This window comes from Bufo bufo, chromosome 7 (genome assembly GCF_905171765.1).
Source record: "Bufo bufo chromosome 7, aBufBuf1.1, whole genome shotgun sequence".
Classification (NCBI taxonomy): Eukaryota; Metazoa; Chordata; class Amphibia; order Anura; family Bufonidae; genus Bufo; species Bufo bufo.
The window spans coordinates 164,567,119-164,584,293 of NC_053395.1; the positions used below are offsets into that span (position 1 = coordinate 164,567,119).

The 17,175-nt window shown below is 45.8% G+C and overlaps 1 protein-coding gene across 1 annotated transcript in view; it reads left to right on the top strand.

Moving 5' to 3' along the window:
* Positions 1 to 17,175, top strand: part of LOC121008606 (putative methyltransferase DDB_G0268948) — a 116,480-nt gene that overhangs the window by 78,110 nt on the left and 21,195 nt on the right. The window contains exon 5 of the mRNA XM_040441255.1: positions 9,613 to 9,750. Coding sequence (XP_040297189.1) covers positions 9,613 to 9,750 — 138 coding nt within the window. The remainder of the gene's footprint in view (positions 1 to 9,612; positions 9,751 to 17,175) is intronic.

The following is a 17,175-nucleotide window of genomic DNA, read 5'->3' on the forward strand; positions in this document are numbered from 1 at the left end:
GATGGGCATAGTGAGTTCATAGAACTTTTTTTTTTTTGTCACAAGTTAGCGGAAAATGATGATTTTTTTTTTTTTTTTTTTTTTTCCTTACAAAGTCTCATATTCCACTAACTTGTGACAAAAAATAAAAACTTCTATGAACTCACTATGCCCATCAGCGAATACCTTGGGGTCTCTTCTTTCCAAAATGGGGTCACTTGTGGGGTAGTTATACTGCCCTGGCATTCTAGGGGCCCAAATGTGTGGTAAGGAGTTTGAAATCAAATTCAGGAAAAAATGACCTGTGAAATCCGAAAGGTGCTCTTTGGAATATGGGCCCCTTTGCCCACCTAGGCTGCAAAAAAGTGTCACACATCTGGTATCTCCGTACTCAGGAGAAGGTGGGGAATGTGTTTTGGGGTGTCATTTTATATATACCCATGCTGGGTGAGAGAAATATCTTGGCAAAAGACAACTTTTCCCATTTTTTTATACAAAGTTGTCATTTGACCAAGATATTTATCTCACCCAGCATGGGTATATGTAAAAAGACACCCCAAAACACATTCCTCAACTTCTCCTGAGTACGGGGATACCAGATGTGTGACACTTTTTTGCAGCCTAGGTGGGCAAAGGGGCCCATATTCCAAAGAGCACCTTTCGGATTTCACTCCTCATTTTTTCCTGAATTTGATTTCAAACTCCTTACCACACATTTGGGCCCCTAGAATACCAGGGCAGTATAACTACCCCACAAGTGACCCCATTTTGGAAAGAAGACACCCCAAGGTATTCCGTGAGGGGCATGGCGAGTTCCTAGAATTTTTTATTTTTTGTCACAAGTTAGTGGAAAATGATGATTTTTTTTTTTTTTTTTTTTTTTTCATACAAAGTCTCATATTCCACAAACTTGTGACAAAAAATAAAAACTTCCATGAACTCACTATGCCCATCAGCGAATACCTTGGGGTCTCTTCTTTCCAAAATGGGGTCACTTGTGTGGTAGTTATACTGCCCTGGCATTCTAGGGGCCCAAATGTGTGGTAAGTAGGTAAATGACCTGTGAAATCCGAAAGGTGCTCTTTGGAATGTGGGCCCCTTTGCCCACCTAGGCTGCAAAAAAGTGTCACACATCTGGTATCTCTGTATTCAGGAGAAGTTGAGGAATGTGTTTTGGGGTGTCTTTTTACATATACCCATGCTGGGTGAGATAAATATCTTGGTCAAATGCCAACTTTGTATAAAAAAAATGGGAAAAGTTGTCTTTTGCCAAGATATTTCTCTCACCCAGCATGGGTATATGTAAAATGACACCCCAGAACACATTCCCCAACTTCTCCCGATTACGGAGATACCAGATGTGTGACACTTTTTTGCAGCCGAGGTGGGCAAAGGGGCCCATATTCAAAAGAGCACCTTTCGGATTTCACAGGTCATTTTTTACAGAATTTGATTTCAAACTCCTTACCACACATTTGGGCCCCTAGAATGCCAGGGCAGTATAACTACCCCACAAGTGACCCCATTTTGGAAAGAAGAGACCCCAAGGTATTCGCTGATGGGCAAAGTGAGTTCATGGAAGTTTTTATTTTTTGTCACAAGTTAGTGGAATATGAGACTTTGTATGAAAAAAAAAAAAAAAAAAAAAATAAGCATTTTCCACTAACTTGTGACAAAAAATAAAAAATTCTAGGAACTCGCCATGCCCCTCACAGAATACCTTGGGGTGTCTTCTTTCCAAAATGGGGTCACTTGTGGGGTAGTTATACTGCCCTGGCATTTTCCAGGGGCCCTAATGTGTGGTAAGTAGGTAAATGACCTGTGAAATCCTAAAGGTGCTCTTTGGAATATGGGCCCCTTTGCCCACCTAGGCTGCAAAAAAGTGTCACACATGTGGTATCGCCGTATTCAGGAGAAGTTGGGGAATGTGTTTTGGGGTGTCATTTTACATATACCCATGCTGGGTGAGAGAAATATCTTGGCAAAAGACAACTTTTCCCATTTTTTTATACAAAGTTGGCATTTGACCAAGATATTTCTCTCACCCAGCATGGGTATATGTAAAATGACACCCCAAAACACATTCCCCAACTTCTCCTGAGTACGGCGATACCAGATGTGTGACACTTTTTTGCAGCCTAGATGCGCAAAGGTGCCCAAATTCCTTTTAGGAGGGCATTTTTAGACATTTGGATACCAGACTTCTTCTCACGCTTTGGGGCCCCTAGAATGCCAGGGCAGTATAAATACCCCACATGTGACCCCATTTTGGAAAGAAGACACCCCAAGGTATTCAATGAGGGGCATGGCGAGTTCATAGAAATTTTTTTTTTTTGGCACAAGTTAGCGGAAATTGATATTTTTAATTTTTTTCTCACAAAGTCTCCCGTTCCGCTAACTTGGGACAAAAATTTCAATCTTTCATGGACTCAATATGCCCCTCACGGAATACCTGGGGGTGTCTTCTTTCCGAAATGGGGTCACATGTGGGGTATTTATACTGCCCTGGCATTCTAGGGGCCCTAAAGCGTGAGAAGAAGTCTGGAATATAAATGTCTAAAAAATTTTACGCATTTGGATTCCGTGAGGGGTATGGTGAGTTCATGTGAGATTTTATTTTTTGACACAAGTTAGTGGAATATGAGACTTTGTAAGAAAAAAAAAAAAAAATTCTGCTAACTTGGGCCAAAAAAATATCTGAATGGAGCCTTACAGAGGGGTGCTAAATGACAGGGGGGTGATAAATGACAGGGGGGTGATCAATGACAGGGGGGTGATCAATGACAGGGGGGTGATCAGGGAGTCTATATGGGGTGATAACCACAGTCATTGATCACGCCCGTGTAAGGCTTCATTCAGACGTCCGGATGCGTTTTGCGGATCCGATCCATCTATCAGTGCATCCGTAAAAATCATGCGGACATCTGAATGGAGCTTTACAGGGGGGTAATCAATGACAGGGGGGTGATCAATGACAGGGGGGTGATCAGGGAGTCTATATGGGGTGATCACCACAGTCATTGATCATGCCCCTGTAAGGCTTCATTCAGACGTCCGGATGCGTTTTGCGGATCGGATCCATCTATCAGTGCATCCGTAAAAATCATGCGGACATCTGAATGGAGCTTTACAGGGGGGTAATCAATGACAGGGGGGTGATCAATGACAGGGGGGTGATCAGGGAGTCTATATGGGGTGATCACCACAGTCATTGATCATGCCCCTGTAAGGCTTCATTCAGACGTCCGGATGCGTTTTGCGGATCGGATCCATCTATCAGTGCATCCGTAAAAATCATGCGGACATCTGAATGGAGCTTTACAGGGGGGTAATCAATGACAGGGGGGTGATCAATGACAGGGGGGTGATCAGGGAGTCTATATGGGGTGATCACCACAGTCATTGATCATGCCCCTGTAAGGCTTCATTCAGACGTCCGGATGCGTTTTGCGGATCGGATCCATCTATCAGTGCATCCGTAAAAATCATGCGGACATCTGAATGGAGCTTTACAGGGGGGTAATCAATGACAGGGGGGTGATCACCACAGTCATTGATCATGCCCCTGTAAGGCTTCATTCAGACGACCGGATGCGTTTTGCGGATCCGATCCATGTATCAGTGCATCCGTAAAAATCATGCGGACATCTGAATGGAGCTTTACAGGGGGGTGATCAGGGAGTCTATATGGGGTGATCACCACAGTCATTGATCATGCCCCTGTAAGGCTTCATTCAGACGTCCGGATGCGTTTTGCGGATCCGATCCATCTATCAGTGCATCCGTAAAAATCATGCGGACATCTGAATGGAGCTTTACAGGGGGGTAATCAATGACAGGGGGGTAATCAATGACAGGGGGGTGATCAGGGAGTCTATATGGGGTGATCACCACAGTCATTGATCATGCCCCTGTAAGGCTTCATTCAGACGTCCGGATGCGTTTTGCGGATCCGATCCATCTATCAGTGCATCCGTAAAAATCATGCGGACATCTGAATGGAGCTTTACAGGGGGGTAATCAATGACAGGGGGGTGATCACCACAGTCATTGATCATGCCCCTGTAAGGCTTCATTCAGACGACCGGATGCGTTTTGCGGATCCGATCCATGTATCAGTGCATCCGTAAAAATCATGCGGACATCTGAATGGAGCTTTACAGGGGGGTAATCAATGACAGGGGGGTAATCAATGACAGGGGGGTGATCAGGGAGTCTATATGGGGTGATCACCACAGTCATTGATCACGCCCCTGTAAGGCTTCATTCAGACGTCCGGATGCGTTTTGCGGATCCGATCCATCTATCAGTGGATCCGTAAAAATCATGCGGACGTCTGAATGGAGCTTTACAGGGGGTTGATCAATGACAGGGGGGTAATCAATGACAGGGGGGTGATCAGGGAGTCTATATGGGGTGATCAGGGGTGATTAGGGGTGATCAGGGGCTAATAAGGGGTTAATAAGTGATGGGGGGGGGGTGTAGTGTAGTGTAGTGGTGCTTGGTGCTACTTTACTGAGCTACCTGTGTCCTCTGGTGGTCGATCCAAACAAAGGGGACCACCAGAGGACCAGGTAGCAGGTATATTAGACGCTGTTATCAAAACAGCGTCTAATATACCTGTTAGGGGTTAAAAAAAAACACATCTCCAGCCTGCCAGCGAACGATCGCCGCTGGCAGGCTGGAGATCAACTCTCTTACCTTCCGTTCCTGTGAGCGCGCGCGCCTGTGTGCGCGCGTTCACAGGAAATCTCGCGTCTCGCGAGATGACGCGTATATGCGTGACTGTGCGCAGCGCTGCCACCTCCGGAACGCGATCCTGCGTTAGGCGGTCCGGAGGTGGTTAAAGAACTGAAGACCGGGAGAACTACGCGAACAAGAGGAGAAGGTGAGTTAATTTTTTTTATTTTTTAACCCTCAATTGATCACCTACTATGCATTCTGTATTCGGAATGCTATTATTTTCCCTTATAACCATGTTATAAGGGAAAATAATACAGTGTATAGACTGTCACCTAGCAACCGTGCGTGAAAATCGCACCGCATCCGCACTTGCTTGCGGATGCATGCGATTTTCACGCAACCCCATTCACTTCTATGGGGCCTGCGTTGCGTGAAAAACGCAGAATATAGAGCATGCTGCGATTTTCACGCAACGCATAAGTGATGCGTGAAAATCATCGCTCATCTGAACAGCCCCATTGAAATGAATGGGTCCAGATTCAGTGCGGGTGCAATGCGTTCACCTACCGCATTGCACCCGCGCGGAAATCTCGCCCGTGTGAACGCAGCCTAAGAGTACTCGGTCTTAGGTTTTTATCCAGACCCTTTTGCAAAAAATCTTGAATTTTTGGCATGGGAGGATAACTCAAGGGATCTACCGCGATTTTACAGAAGTTTTAGGAAAGTCTTCCATATTCTGAGATAAATGATAGAGGTTACTTCTTTCCTGCATGATAAAAGAGTAGATATAACTTCCTTAGACAGGCCCCTATGTTTTAAGATTTCCCCCTTTAAATACCATGCTGTTAGATGAAGACTTCTCACTTCTGGATGGAAGACAGGACCTTGAAACAACAGATCCTGCCTGTCCAGAAGAATCCAGGGATCTGTCAGGGAAAGTTTCCTCAACCAAGTGAACCAAGTCCTCCTTGGCCAAAAGGGGGCAATTAGAATAAGCCTCATCCATTCCTTCCTCAACTTCTGTAATATTCTCGGAAGGAGTCTTAGAGGAGGAAAGGCGTACAGAAGCGGATTCGGCCACGGAAGGGAGAACGCATCTATCCCTGTCGGGGAATTTTTTCCGGATTTAGGGAAAAGAATAGATTGCATTTTTTGTTCTGCCTGGTCGCAAAGAGGTCTATTTGAGGAAGACCCCCAAAGTTGAATTATCTGACTGAAGACTTGTTGGTTTAAGCACCATTCTCCTTGATCTAACTGGTTTCTGCTTAGAAAGTCTGCCACCTTGTTCTCTACTCCTTTTAAATGTACAGCTTTGACAAAGGGAACGTAAGGAATGACCAGGGAGAAAATGTCTGCGGTTAAGGACATAAGGTTTTCTGATTTGGTTCCTCCTTGCCTGTTTAAATAAGAAATGACCGTGGCGTTGTCTGAAAAGATTTTTATTCCTTTTCCTTGTATTTTGGGTAGGAATTCTAATAGGACTGCTCTGAGTTCCCTCATATTCTGAGAGTCCTGACTCTCTATCGAGCTCCATACCCCCTGACGGACCTCCCCCTGACAATAAGCGCCCCACCCAGACGGACTGGCATCCGTAGTGATGGATATCTGCTCCTGGGGATCCCAATGTAGACCCTGAGACAGATTTGCAGGTTCTAGCCACCAGGTTTAAGATTGAATCACCTGAGGGGTCAGGGAAAGTGGGGCATCTAATGGGAATAGAGATCCCTGCCGCTCTTTTAGAATCTGCCACTGAAGAGACCTGGAGTGAAAAAGGGCCCAATTGACCGCAGGTATTGTGGAGGTCATTCTGCCCAAATACGGTCCTCCCGTGTCTGATGGTTCGATTCGTTGAGGTTAGAAGGGACCACACGTCTTCTCTTATTTGGGATACTTTGTGTTGAGGAAGAAAACAACACTGGTTCACTGAATCCAGGATTAGACCCAGAAACACACATCTTTGGGACGGTATCAGATTTGACTTTCCCCAGTTTATTTGCCATCCTAGTTTTTGTCAGGATGTCTATTACTTCCAGAAGATGAGAGGTTATCAGATCTCCGGATTCCGCCACCACCAGGAGGTCGTCCAAATAAGGGATGACCAGAACGTCTCTTTCTCTTATGTGGGCCATAACCTCTGCCATTACTTTTGTAAAGAGTCTGGGGGCCTGATATATTCCAAACAGAAGCACTTTGTATTGGAAGTGATGAATTTGACCTTCCATGGATACTGACACTCTGAGATATTTCTGGAAATCTGTATGAATTGGAATGTGATAGTAAGCGTCTTTTATGTCTATGGTGGCCATGAAGCAGTCTTCATAGAGATGCTTTATTGTGGACTGTACAGATTCCATTTTGAATTTTTTGTATTTCAGAAAATTATTTAGGTCCCTCAGATTTATGATCATCCTAAATGACCCGTCCAGTTTGGGTACTAGAAAAAGGGATGAATAAAAACCTATGCCCTTTTCCAAGTCTGGAACAGGAACCCTTTTTTCTATTAGAGAAAATATTTCTTGTCTTAGAGCAGGTTTCTAGCGGAATTTTGAACTAGATTTGTAATTTTTAATCTTTCCGTGGGGGGAAGCAAACTCTAGATGGAACCCTTCTTTTATGATGCCTAATATCCACAGGCTTAACGAGATCTTTTCCCATGCCCGAAAAAATTGAGAAAGTCTGGACAGAAACCGTAATTGCTGACTGTCCTTGGATCTTGAAGCAGACTGATTGTTAAAGAGGAATCCCTTAATTTTTCTATTTTTGTTTTCTTGTCGAAAAATCTGCCTTCTGTCTGTGTGTTAGGTTTTTTGTTCCTGCGAAAAAACTGTTGTTTTCTTGGAGGTCTAGAAACAGGAAAACGCTATTTATTATCAGAAGCTTTTTCTAAAAGGTCATCCAAAACAGGCCCAAAGAGATAATCTCCCTGGCATGGGATAGAGCAAAGTTTATTCTTTGAACCTGTTTCACCTGACCATCTTTTAAGCCAAATAGCTCTTCTCGCATAGAGCAGCTGACTTGGCACCTAACTTTAAGGCATCTGCAGAAGCATCAGAAATGAAGTCCACTGCTTTAAGGATGGTAGGAAATACTTCTAGTAATTGGTCCCTAGGGGTTTTATCTTGAATATGGGACTCCAGCTCTTGTAGCCATAATTTTAACGACCTGGCAGTAGAGGTAGTAGCAATATTTAGTTTAAATTCTTGGGTCGAGGCTTCCCATGCTATTTTAAAGGTATACTTCTGCACGTCTGTCCATAGGATCCTTTAAACTACCAAGATCCTCAAAAGGTAACGCCGCCTTTTTTGACATTTTGGCGATAGGGGCGTCAAGTTTAGGAGGCTTATCCCAACAGGAGCACTCTCCCTCATCAAAAGGGTATTTTCTTTTTACATTCTTGGGAATAAAGAATTTCTTATCAGGCTTATTCCATTCTCTTTGAATTAAACATTTTATGTTTTCATTTAAAGGAAAAACTCTTGACCTTTTGTGCCCCAGGTCACCAAACATTACCGGTATGTCCTGGACAGATTTTGGTTCCCTAGGAACATCCACTTTCATAGTAGCTCTAATAGCTTTCAGTAGGGATTCTGTATCCTCAGGGAATAAAAGAGGTCTGCTCATGGCTTCTTCATCTGAAGATGAGCTTGAATTTTCCAGGATTTCTCCCTGCTCATTCTCATCTGAAGAGTCCAAATCAGATATTATAGTAGCGTGACTCTGTTTGCCCGAGGCCGAGGAAGGGATTCATTTCCTAAACATTTTCATTGAATCTGAAATTTCAGATTTAACAATATCTTTGATACTTTAAAGTAAAGATGGAGATTCCTCTTCTACCATTTTTATTCACACAATGCTGACACAGTAACTTAGACCAAGAAGGGACGAGTTTTTTCTTGCACACAGCACATTCCCTCCCTTTGGATTTAGTGGTAGATTTACTGGGGCCCTCTTTGATATTCTACAATTAAAATAAGAGAATAATCCCCATTAGATCTGATAGAGGAAAAATAAAAGTTGGGGATTGACCCCCTTATCCCACCAGGAATACCGGTCTGGCATCATGAGTCTCCTGGATATCAGCACGCTGGATACTCTCAGCATCCATGATAGTGGGCAAGGATCGAGAGTTTTCCATTAAAGATCCTCTGAAGATCGTAGGCTGGCTGGGCTCCTTCTGACCGCGCGCTGAGGGTTTAAATACCAATTCGGTCGGGTCCCTGCCGGTGCACCCATTATGCGGCCTCAGTAGGACCTTCCTTCTACTACGTCCGGAACGCACTCCGCGTGCGTTCCAAGTACCTGAAGCTGCGTCTTACAACTTCCGGTTTGCGCACAGGGCACGCAAATTAATCAAACCCCGCCCCCCGCCTCTGTAAGTTTCGAGACAGGGAGGATGGCAGAGAAAAGGCTCCTGAACACCGCTAGGAGGAACCGGCGTGTCAGCATCCGCTCTCGGTTATGCTGGGACTACCCAGGAACACCGGCCAGATAAACTATCCAGGACCCAGAAGGGTGTATCCCAGTCTTAGTAGGCGGCTCCTAGAGGAGACTTATGCTGCACCAGGTAACCTCTATAATAAAGTGCCTGCGGGGCTCCTGCAGCCTAATCCAGCTTTACACAGAACGTCCTATCCATAGGACAGGAAACAGAAAACTGGTGGTATAGGGGAGGTATCCCTCCTTAAGTGCTCTCCAGGAAGGTTCCTGTTTCCTGTCCTGGATGGAGGTGGTCTCTCAAGGGTGCTGCCATGGGCGTAAGGGAAATAAGCCCTCATACAGCTATGTGAACGGAAATATAAAAACGTTATGTCTCAAGGAAGATGGGGAAGAAAAATTAAAACACAAAAACGAAAAAACCTCCGGTAGTGAAACGGTTAAATGCTGTAACCATAAAAATTTTCATTTTTACTAAGATAAACTATATTGTAAGCATATATTTTTCCTTTACAGGATCACAGATATACCAGTGACCGTTCAGCTGTCCATTCCTGAAATTATTGGATTTATCCAGTCAGTTTACATGTATCAGGAATTCATGGAGAAAGATGTGAAAGGAGCAGAACATTTCCTTACCCAGACTGAAAAAAGGTGCAGTATAAATACACGGTTCTTTGCTTATAACATTTCATGGATTCAATGATAATTTGCCTTCCAATCAATTGCTAGTATTGAGGCGGTTTTGTCCCCCTCCCCACACGGGCGAGTTTTCCACGCAGCTGCAATGCGTGACGTGAACGCATTGCAACCGCACTGAATCCTGACCCATTTATTTCAATTGGGCTGTGTACATGAGCGATGTTTTTCACGCATCACTTGTGTGTTGCGTGAAAATCGCAGCATGTTCTATATTCTGCACTTTTCATGCAACGCAGGCCCCATAGAGGTGAATGGGGCTGCGTGAAAATCGCATAGCATCCGCAAGCAAGTGCGGATGCTATGCCATTTTCACGGATGGTTGCTAAGGAGATGATGTGGAGGTCCATTCACTTTATTATTTTCCATTATAACATGGTTATAATGGAAAATAATAGCATTCTATAATACAGAATGCTAAGTAAAATGTCACTTGAGGGTTAAAAAATTACTCACCTCATCCACTTGATCGCGCAGCCGTTATAGTCTTCTTTCTTCTTCTTGCAGGACCAGCGCTGATGTCACCACGTGGTGAGCGCGATGAAGTCAGCGCAGGTCCTGCAAGAAGAAGAAAGAAGACTATAACGGCTGCACGATCAAGAGGATGAGGTGAGTAATTTTTATTTATTTTTTTAACCCTCAAGCGACATTTTATTTAGTATTCTGTATTATAGATTGCTATTATTTTCCATTATAACCATGTTATAATGGAAAATAATAAAATCTACAGAACACCGAACCCAAACCCGAACTTCAGTGAAGAAGTCCGAGTTCAGGTCTGGGTACCACATTCAGTTTTTTATCATGCGCGTGCAAAACGCATTAAAACGCTTTGCATTCGTGTGGAAAAAACGAAACAATGCAACGCAATCGCAGACAAAACTGACCGAAATTGCGTGCGCAATTGCGTGGGTTTCCCGCAATGCACCAGCAACGCATCCGGACAAAATCTGTGACGCCCGTGTGAAAGGGGCCTTAGAGAAAATGGGAGAATATTTTTGGCCCTGAGCGATATGCATGGCTCCGCACTCTAGGCTACTGGAAGGAATCAGACAGACACAGTTGTAACTTAACCAAAGTGGTATTTACTTTACTTATGAGGGGTAACAGGCATGCGGGTACAACAGTTTTTGACAGGCCACAGGCTTAGTGGTTACAATCTTAATGAAGACAGAGGCTTAGTTAGAGGCAACAGAATAAATTGGTACACTGTCTCTTTAAGAGGCAGCAGATATATTACTGTCCCTTTAAGAGTAAAAATTCTCTCTCCCTGGGCAACAATACTTTGGCTCATGTTTCCTCAGAGTGGCAGCAATGTACATTACATTATCACAACATATACCTTTCCAAGTGGCACAGCATCACACAGTCTCTAAGACTACTTTCACACTTGCGTTTTTGCCTAATCCGGCAGGGATCAGCAAAAATGCTTCCATGTTTGATAATACAACCGCCTTCATCTGTTATGACCAGATCCGGTTGTATTATCTTTTAAAATAGCAATGACAGATCCGCCATTAAAACCAATTGTAAGTCAATGGGTGCCAGATATGTTTTGTATTGTGTCTGAGAAAACGGATCAATTTTGCTCCGCATCCCATACCGAACAGGTATGGAAACGCAACCAAATGGAACGGAATGCATTCTGGTTCATTCTGTTCTGTTCAGTTTAGTTTTGTCCCCATTGACAATGAATGGGGACAAAGCGTAAGCGTTTTTCTCCAGTATTGAGATCCTCTGCCAAAAGAAAAACGCAAATGTGAAAGTAGCCTAACAGGCACTTCCATGTTGCAGTTTCTCACTTCACAACCACTGCACACACACTGATCTATCGCGGTATCTCTGCCTTCCGAAACACACAGGTCAAGATGTCTCACTCTGCAGCAGATACGTGTATCTCTGCAACACATACTATTGGGGACAGCAGGGCCGGCCTTTGGGGTGTGCGGGCTGTGCGGCCGCACAGGGCGCCATAGCAACAGGGGAGCTGGGCGGCCGACAGCTCACAATGTAATATGCGGCAGGCGAGGCGGCACTTGTGTTCTCCCTCGGGGCGCCCCCTCCATCTCCCCCTCCCCTGTCTGACCCGATTCCTCCTCCCCTGTGTCTGACCTGCCTGCTGCCCCCGCCGCTGCCAATAAGAAGAGAGACAGGAGGAGGAGGGGAGGGGCTGTGGCCACTGCGCCACCAATGAAGATAACTGACCTGAAATACAAATACAGGAGGCGAGTGCCAGAATCAAATAGCCGGCACCCGACCTTTGTGACAGGGAGCTGCGATCAGCTGCAGTTGAGTTAACCCTTCAGGTGCGGTACCTGAGAGGTTAACTGCCGCTGATCGCAGCTCCCTGTCACAGAGGTCGGGTGCCGGCTATTTGATTCCAGCACCCGCCTCCTGTATTTGTATAAGAAACGTTGGTGGCACAGTGCGCCCCCCCCCCCCAACACCCCAGTATAAGAAACATTGGTGGCTCAGGGGGAAGTGCCAATGAGGGTTAAAAAATAATTAAAAAAATTAACTCACCTCCTCCAGTTGATCGCGTAGCTGCCGGTCTCCTGTTCTTTCTTCAGGATCTGTGGTGACGTCACTGAGCTCATCACATGGTCCATTACCATGGTGATGTATCATGTGATGTCAGCACAGGTACTTTGACAGGTCATGAAGAAAGAACAGGAGACGATCAATTGGAGGAGGTGAGTTAATTATTTTTTTATTTTTTAACCCTCATTGGCACTGCCCACTGCGCCACCAATGTTTATTATATTGAGGGGGGGCGCACTGCGCCACCAATGTTTATTATACTGGGGTGTTGGGGGGCGCACTGCACCACCAATGTTTATTATATTGGGGGGCGCGCTGTGCCAATTTTTATTTTATTAGGGGGCGCACTGTGCCAATGTTTATTATATTGGGGGGGCCCACTGCGCCACCAATGTTTATTATACTGGGGTGTTGGGGGGGGCGCACTGCGCCACCAATGTTTATTATACTGGGGTGTTTGGGGGGGCGCACTGCGCCACCAATGTTTATCATACTGGGGTGTTGGGGGGGCGCACTGCGCCACCAATGTTTATTATATTGGGGGGGCGCACTGCGCCAATGTTTATTATATTAGGGGGGGCGCACTGCGCACAACGATGGGTTAGGGAAATTTCACAGCAAAGTTCGCATGCGCTGGGAGCCTCGCCGGCGGTTAGGGTAGGGAAAAATTATGGGCCAGTGCACAGGTGCGGTGATCGGATGGATGTTCTCAGCTGGACACCGGCCGACACTGCGCATGCGCTGGGAGCCTCACCAGCGGTTAGGGTAGGGAAAAAGCACTGGCCCGTACGTAATTTTTCCCTTCCCTAACCGCTGGTGAGGCTCCCGGTGCATGCGCAGTGTCGGCCGGTGTCCAGCTGAGAACATCCATCCGATCACTGCGCCTGCGCACTGGCCCATAGTTTTTTCCTACCCTAACCGCCGGCGAGGCTCCTGGCGCATGCGCACTCTGCTGTGAAACTTCCCTAACCTGTCGTTGTGCGCCTGCGCGGCGCTGCACACCTCCTCACGTCATGTCCGGTGCGACCGGAAGTGACGAGGGTAGGGAAATCTCACGAAGTAGGGAAGTATAACATTACACCGGCCTTTGGGGTGTGCGGGCTGGTAACTACTTGGTTGGATAGTCGGCCAGCCTATGCCATGATGCCAGCAACAAGCAGTGTTTTTGGTTTTTTTTTTTGGGGGGGGGGGCGCCACAAGGTTAGCTCGCACAGGGCGCCTGAACACCTAAGGCCGGCCCTGGGTGACAGCCTGGCAGGTCTCTGACTTGTCTCTTCATAGGCTCCTTTCAGGATCTCAAAGAAAGAAGATTCCAGCTCAAATACAGTTCTCAGACACAGCGTCCTCCTGTGCACGGAACTTGCCACACATGCAAGGAGGATGCACAGACTAAGCAGCTTCTCTGCCTGTCAATGCAAGCTCCAAGCCCTCTGTGATATTCTGGTTCCATTGCCCTAGCAAATCCATGAGGTTTTGAACCTTTTTTTCCAGTAGCAACTGTCACGGACGTTCCCGTGACAGGTTGCAGGAGATCTGTGAGACTGGCAGCACGTGATTTGATCTGACATGTTTTCCGTTTGGATCAAATGACGTCTGTGTTGTTTCTGGTGCTTGCCACACCTTCTTTCCCAGGTGTGGCTATTAGGGTCATTTAACCTTCTCTATTTATAGTTGCTTCTCCCACAATGCTGTGTGGTTTATAGCTTCTGTTTGGACCTTTGGATAGATTGTGGTTGGATCTCGGCTGAGTTCATGGTGCTTCCATTGCTCCTTTGAAGTTAAGTCTTTCCTTTCCCTTTTGTATTTTGTTTGGGTTCTGTGTGTTGCAATTCCCTATTGTTTGTATTAGGCCTGAAGGAGAGTCCTGTTCGTTCTTCCTTTTGGAGTAACAGGTAGTCTCGTCCCTGCCATTAGTACCAGGGTCCTATAGGACTCTATGTATTCCGGTGTATGAACTCGCCTACCTTTGGGGTCTGTTCATACTGGTAGTCAGTTAGGATTTTTGTTAGGGTTTTCACTAGGAGGTGTCCATTTTCCTTCCATAGTTCTCAGGCCTGATTCCCTGTCGTCGTCCCCCCTTCCCTCCTATGCTCGGTGTGGTGTTTCCTTCCACACCAAAGCGTGACATTATATACCGCCAAAAACTTCATTTTTTTGTTTGTTTGTGTGCAGCCATGGATCCTATTGCTGCACTGGCAGGTCAGCTGCAAGGGCTATCTTTGGAGGTAGCTAACCTCCGCACGACCGTCTCCAGATGCAGAGATCACAGGCTGTTGGTCCTGGTGGTAGTGGTCGAGACCAGGCCTATCTGGAGCCTAAAATTGCCCTCCCAGACAGATTTTCTGGGGGACATAATTTCATTTTGTTTAGAGAGGCGTGCAAACTGTATTTTAGGCTACGTCCACACTCATCTGGGGATGAGCATCAGATAGTTGGTGTGGTCATTTTGTTGCTTAAAGGGAACCTGTCACCGGGATTTTGTGTATAGAGCACATGAATTGCTAGATGGCCGCTAGCACATCCGCAATACCCAGTCCCCATACGGATGGAGTAGAGTTAACACTCCTGTTTTCTGAGATTTCTGAGTTGTGTTATCTAATCTAAGCAAACACCTTCAATTGCTTTTCAATGTCTTTTGTCTCAAGATAACACGATGAGCTAAGAAATTTGAGTTAAGAGCTGGAGTGCTAACCCTGCTCCATCTGTAGCTCTGTGTGCTTTTATTGTGTAAAAAAAATGATTAAATACATATGCAAATTAACCTGAGATGAGTCCTGTACGTGAGATGAGTCAGGGACAGGACTCATCTCAGGTTAATTAGCATATGTATCAAATCGGGTTTTTTTAACAATAAAAGCACACAGAGCTATGTGGACTGGATATTGCGGATGTACTAGCGGCCATCTAGCAACCCATGTCCTCATCTCTATACACAAAATCCCTTTAAGGGGGACGCTCAGTCATGGGCTTTTTCTCTGCCGACTGGATCGCAGTCTCTCCGGTCAGTAGATGAATTTTTCGAAGCTTTGGGTCTCATCTATGATGATCCGGATTGAACCATTCTAGTCGAAACCAAGCTGCGCGACCTTCGTTAGGGTGATCGTTCCATTGAGATTTATTGCTCTGAGGTTAGGATGTGGGCTACGGATACAGAGTGGAACGAATCTGCCCTCCATAGCCAGTTTTGTCAAGAGTTATCAGAGAGGCTGAAGGACGCTTTGGCCTTTCATGAAACCCCAGTGTCTCTGGAGGCTGCTAGGTCTATTGCTATACACATTGATAGACGCCTTGAATGGGTCCGTAATCCATCTGCACCACAAAAAAGTAGTGAATGCACTTTTTTTTGCGGTGCAGAGACACGGAGATAAACCCCACGAAGCACTCTGTAGTGCTTCCGTGGGGTTCCGTGCCTCGATTCCGCACATGACCTTCCGGATTGTGGACCCATTCAAGTGAATGGGCCTGCATCCGTAATGTGAGGTGCACATAGCCGGTGCCTATATTTTGTGGACCCACTGTTTGGGGGTGGAAATATGGGCATGGCCGGGTAGCAGCCTTGTGTACAAGCCCTTATTCACACGTCATTGTTTGGTTCGTGATTTCCATCAGGGATTGTGAGCCAAATCCAGGTGCAAGTCTAAACACAGAACAGGTGCAGATTTTTCCCTTATATCTTATGTCTGTGGAGGCTCCAATCCTGGTTTTGGCTCACAATCACTGATGGAAATCACTGACCAAACACTGATGTGTGAATGAAGCCTTCGGCCTCATGCACACGGCCGTTGTGCGGCCGTTCTGTGCACTGGGTACAGCAATTTGCGGTCCCCAATGCACGGACAACATCCGTGCGGCAACCGGGACGGATCCATCCGCACCGCAAAAAAATAGAACATGTTCTATTTTTTTGCGGTGCGGAGGCACGGACAGAAACACCAAAGAAGCACTGCGTAGTTCTTCCGTGGGGTTCCGTGCCTCTGTTCCGCACTGCAGCTCCGGATTGTGGACCCATTCAAGTGGCTGTTTGCGGGCCGCAATACGGCCACGGCCGGGCAACGACCGTGTGCATGAGGCCTTACTCTTGTATGCAAATGTACTCCATAAAATTTGGAGAAGAATCTCATGACAGATATGTCAGACTTCGAGAACCTATCACCACACAATGCAGTGCAATCTGCAGGCAACAGGTTATAAAGCAAAAACATTAAAAAAAAATAATGATATATGTATACTTGTGGGTAAAAATTCTGTAATACTTGAAACTTATACATTATATCTCTGCTCTTTCTGACTACAGTTGTAAACAGTGGAGGTGTTATCAGTGATTTATAGCCTTCCATGTATTAGTGTATATACATAGCTCTTTCTCAGATTGCTGTACATGGGTGTGGTCTAAAGTTCACACCTAACAGACATTTATGTATAAATTACAAGTTTACAAGCTTTCCCTGTAAAGAAAATGAGCCCTCACACAGCCGCGCTTGCAGAAAAGGAAAAATGTAAAAGTAAAAATGTTCTGAATTGTATTATTTAGTGTTTGTCATTTAATCACCCTGAACCACCAGAGATACTGGGAGCAACGGAGCTAGGCGCAGCCTGGGCATAGTGCTCTTTGACTTGGGGGGAAGTTCAGGCAGTTGAGGGTTAAGGTTAGGTCATGGCGAGGGGTCTTGGTCATGTATTTTCCCGGGCAGTATATGAGGGGAGTGGGGGCGGAGTTTATCAGACGGCGCTTGTGGAAGAAGCAGGAAGGTTTTTTTAGGTTTTGGAAGGATTTTGCTGGGAGTTATGGAGTCTTTGGACGTTTTATTGGATGCGGTGAAGGCAGCGGCGGAGAGACAT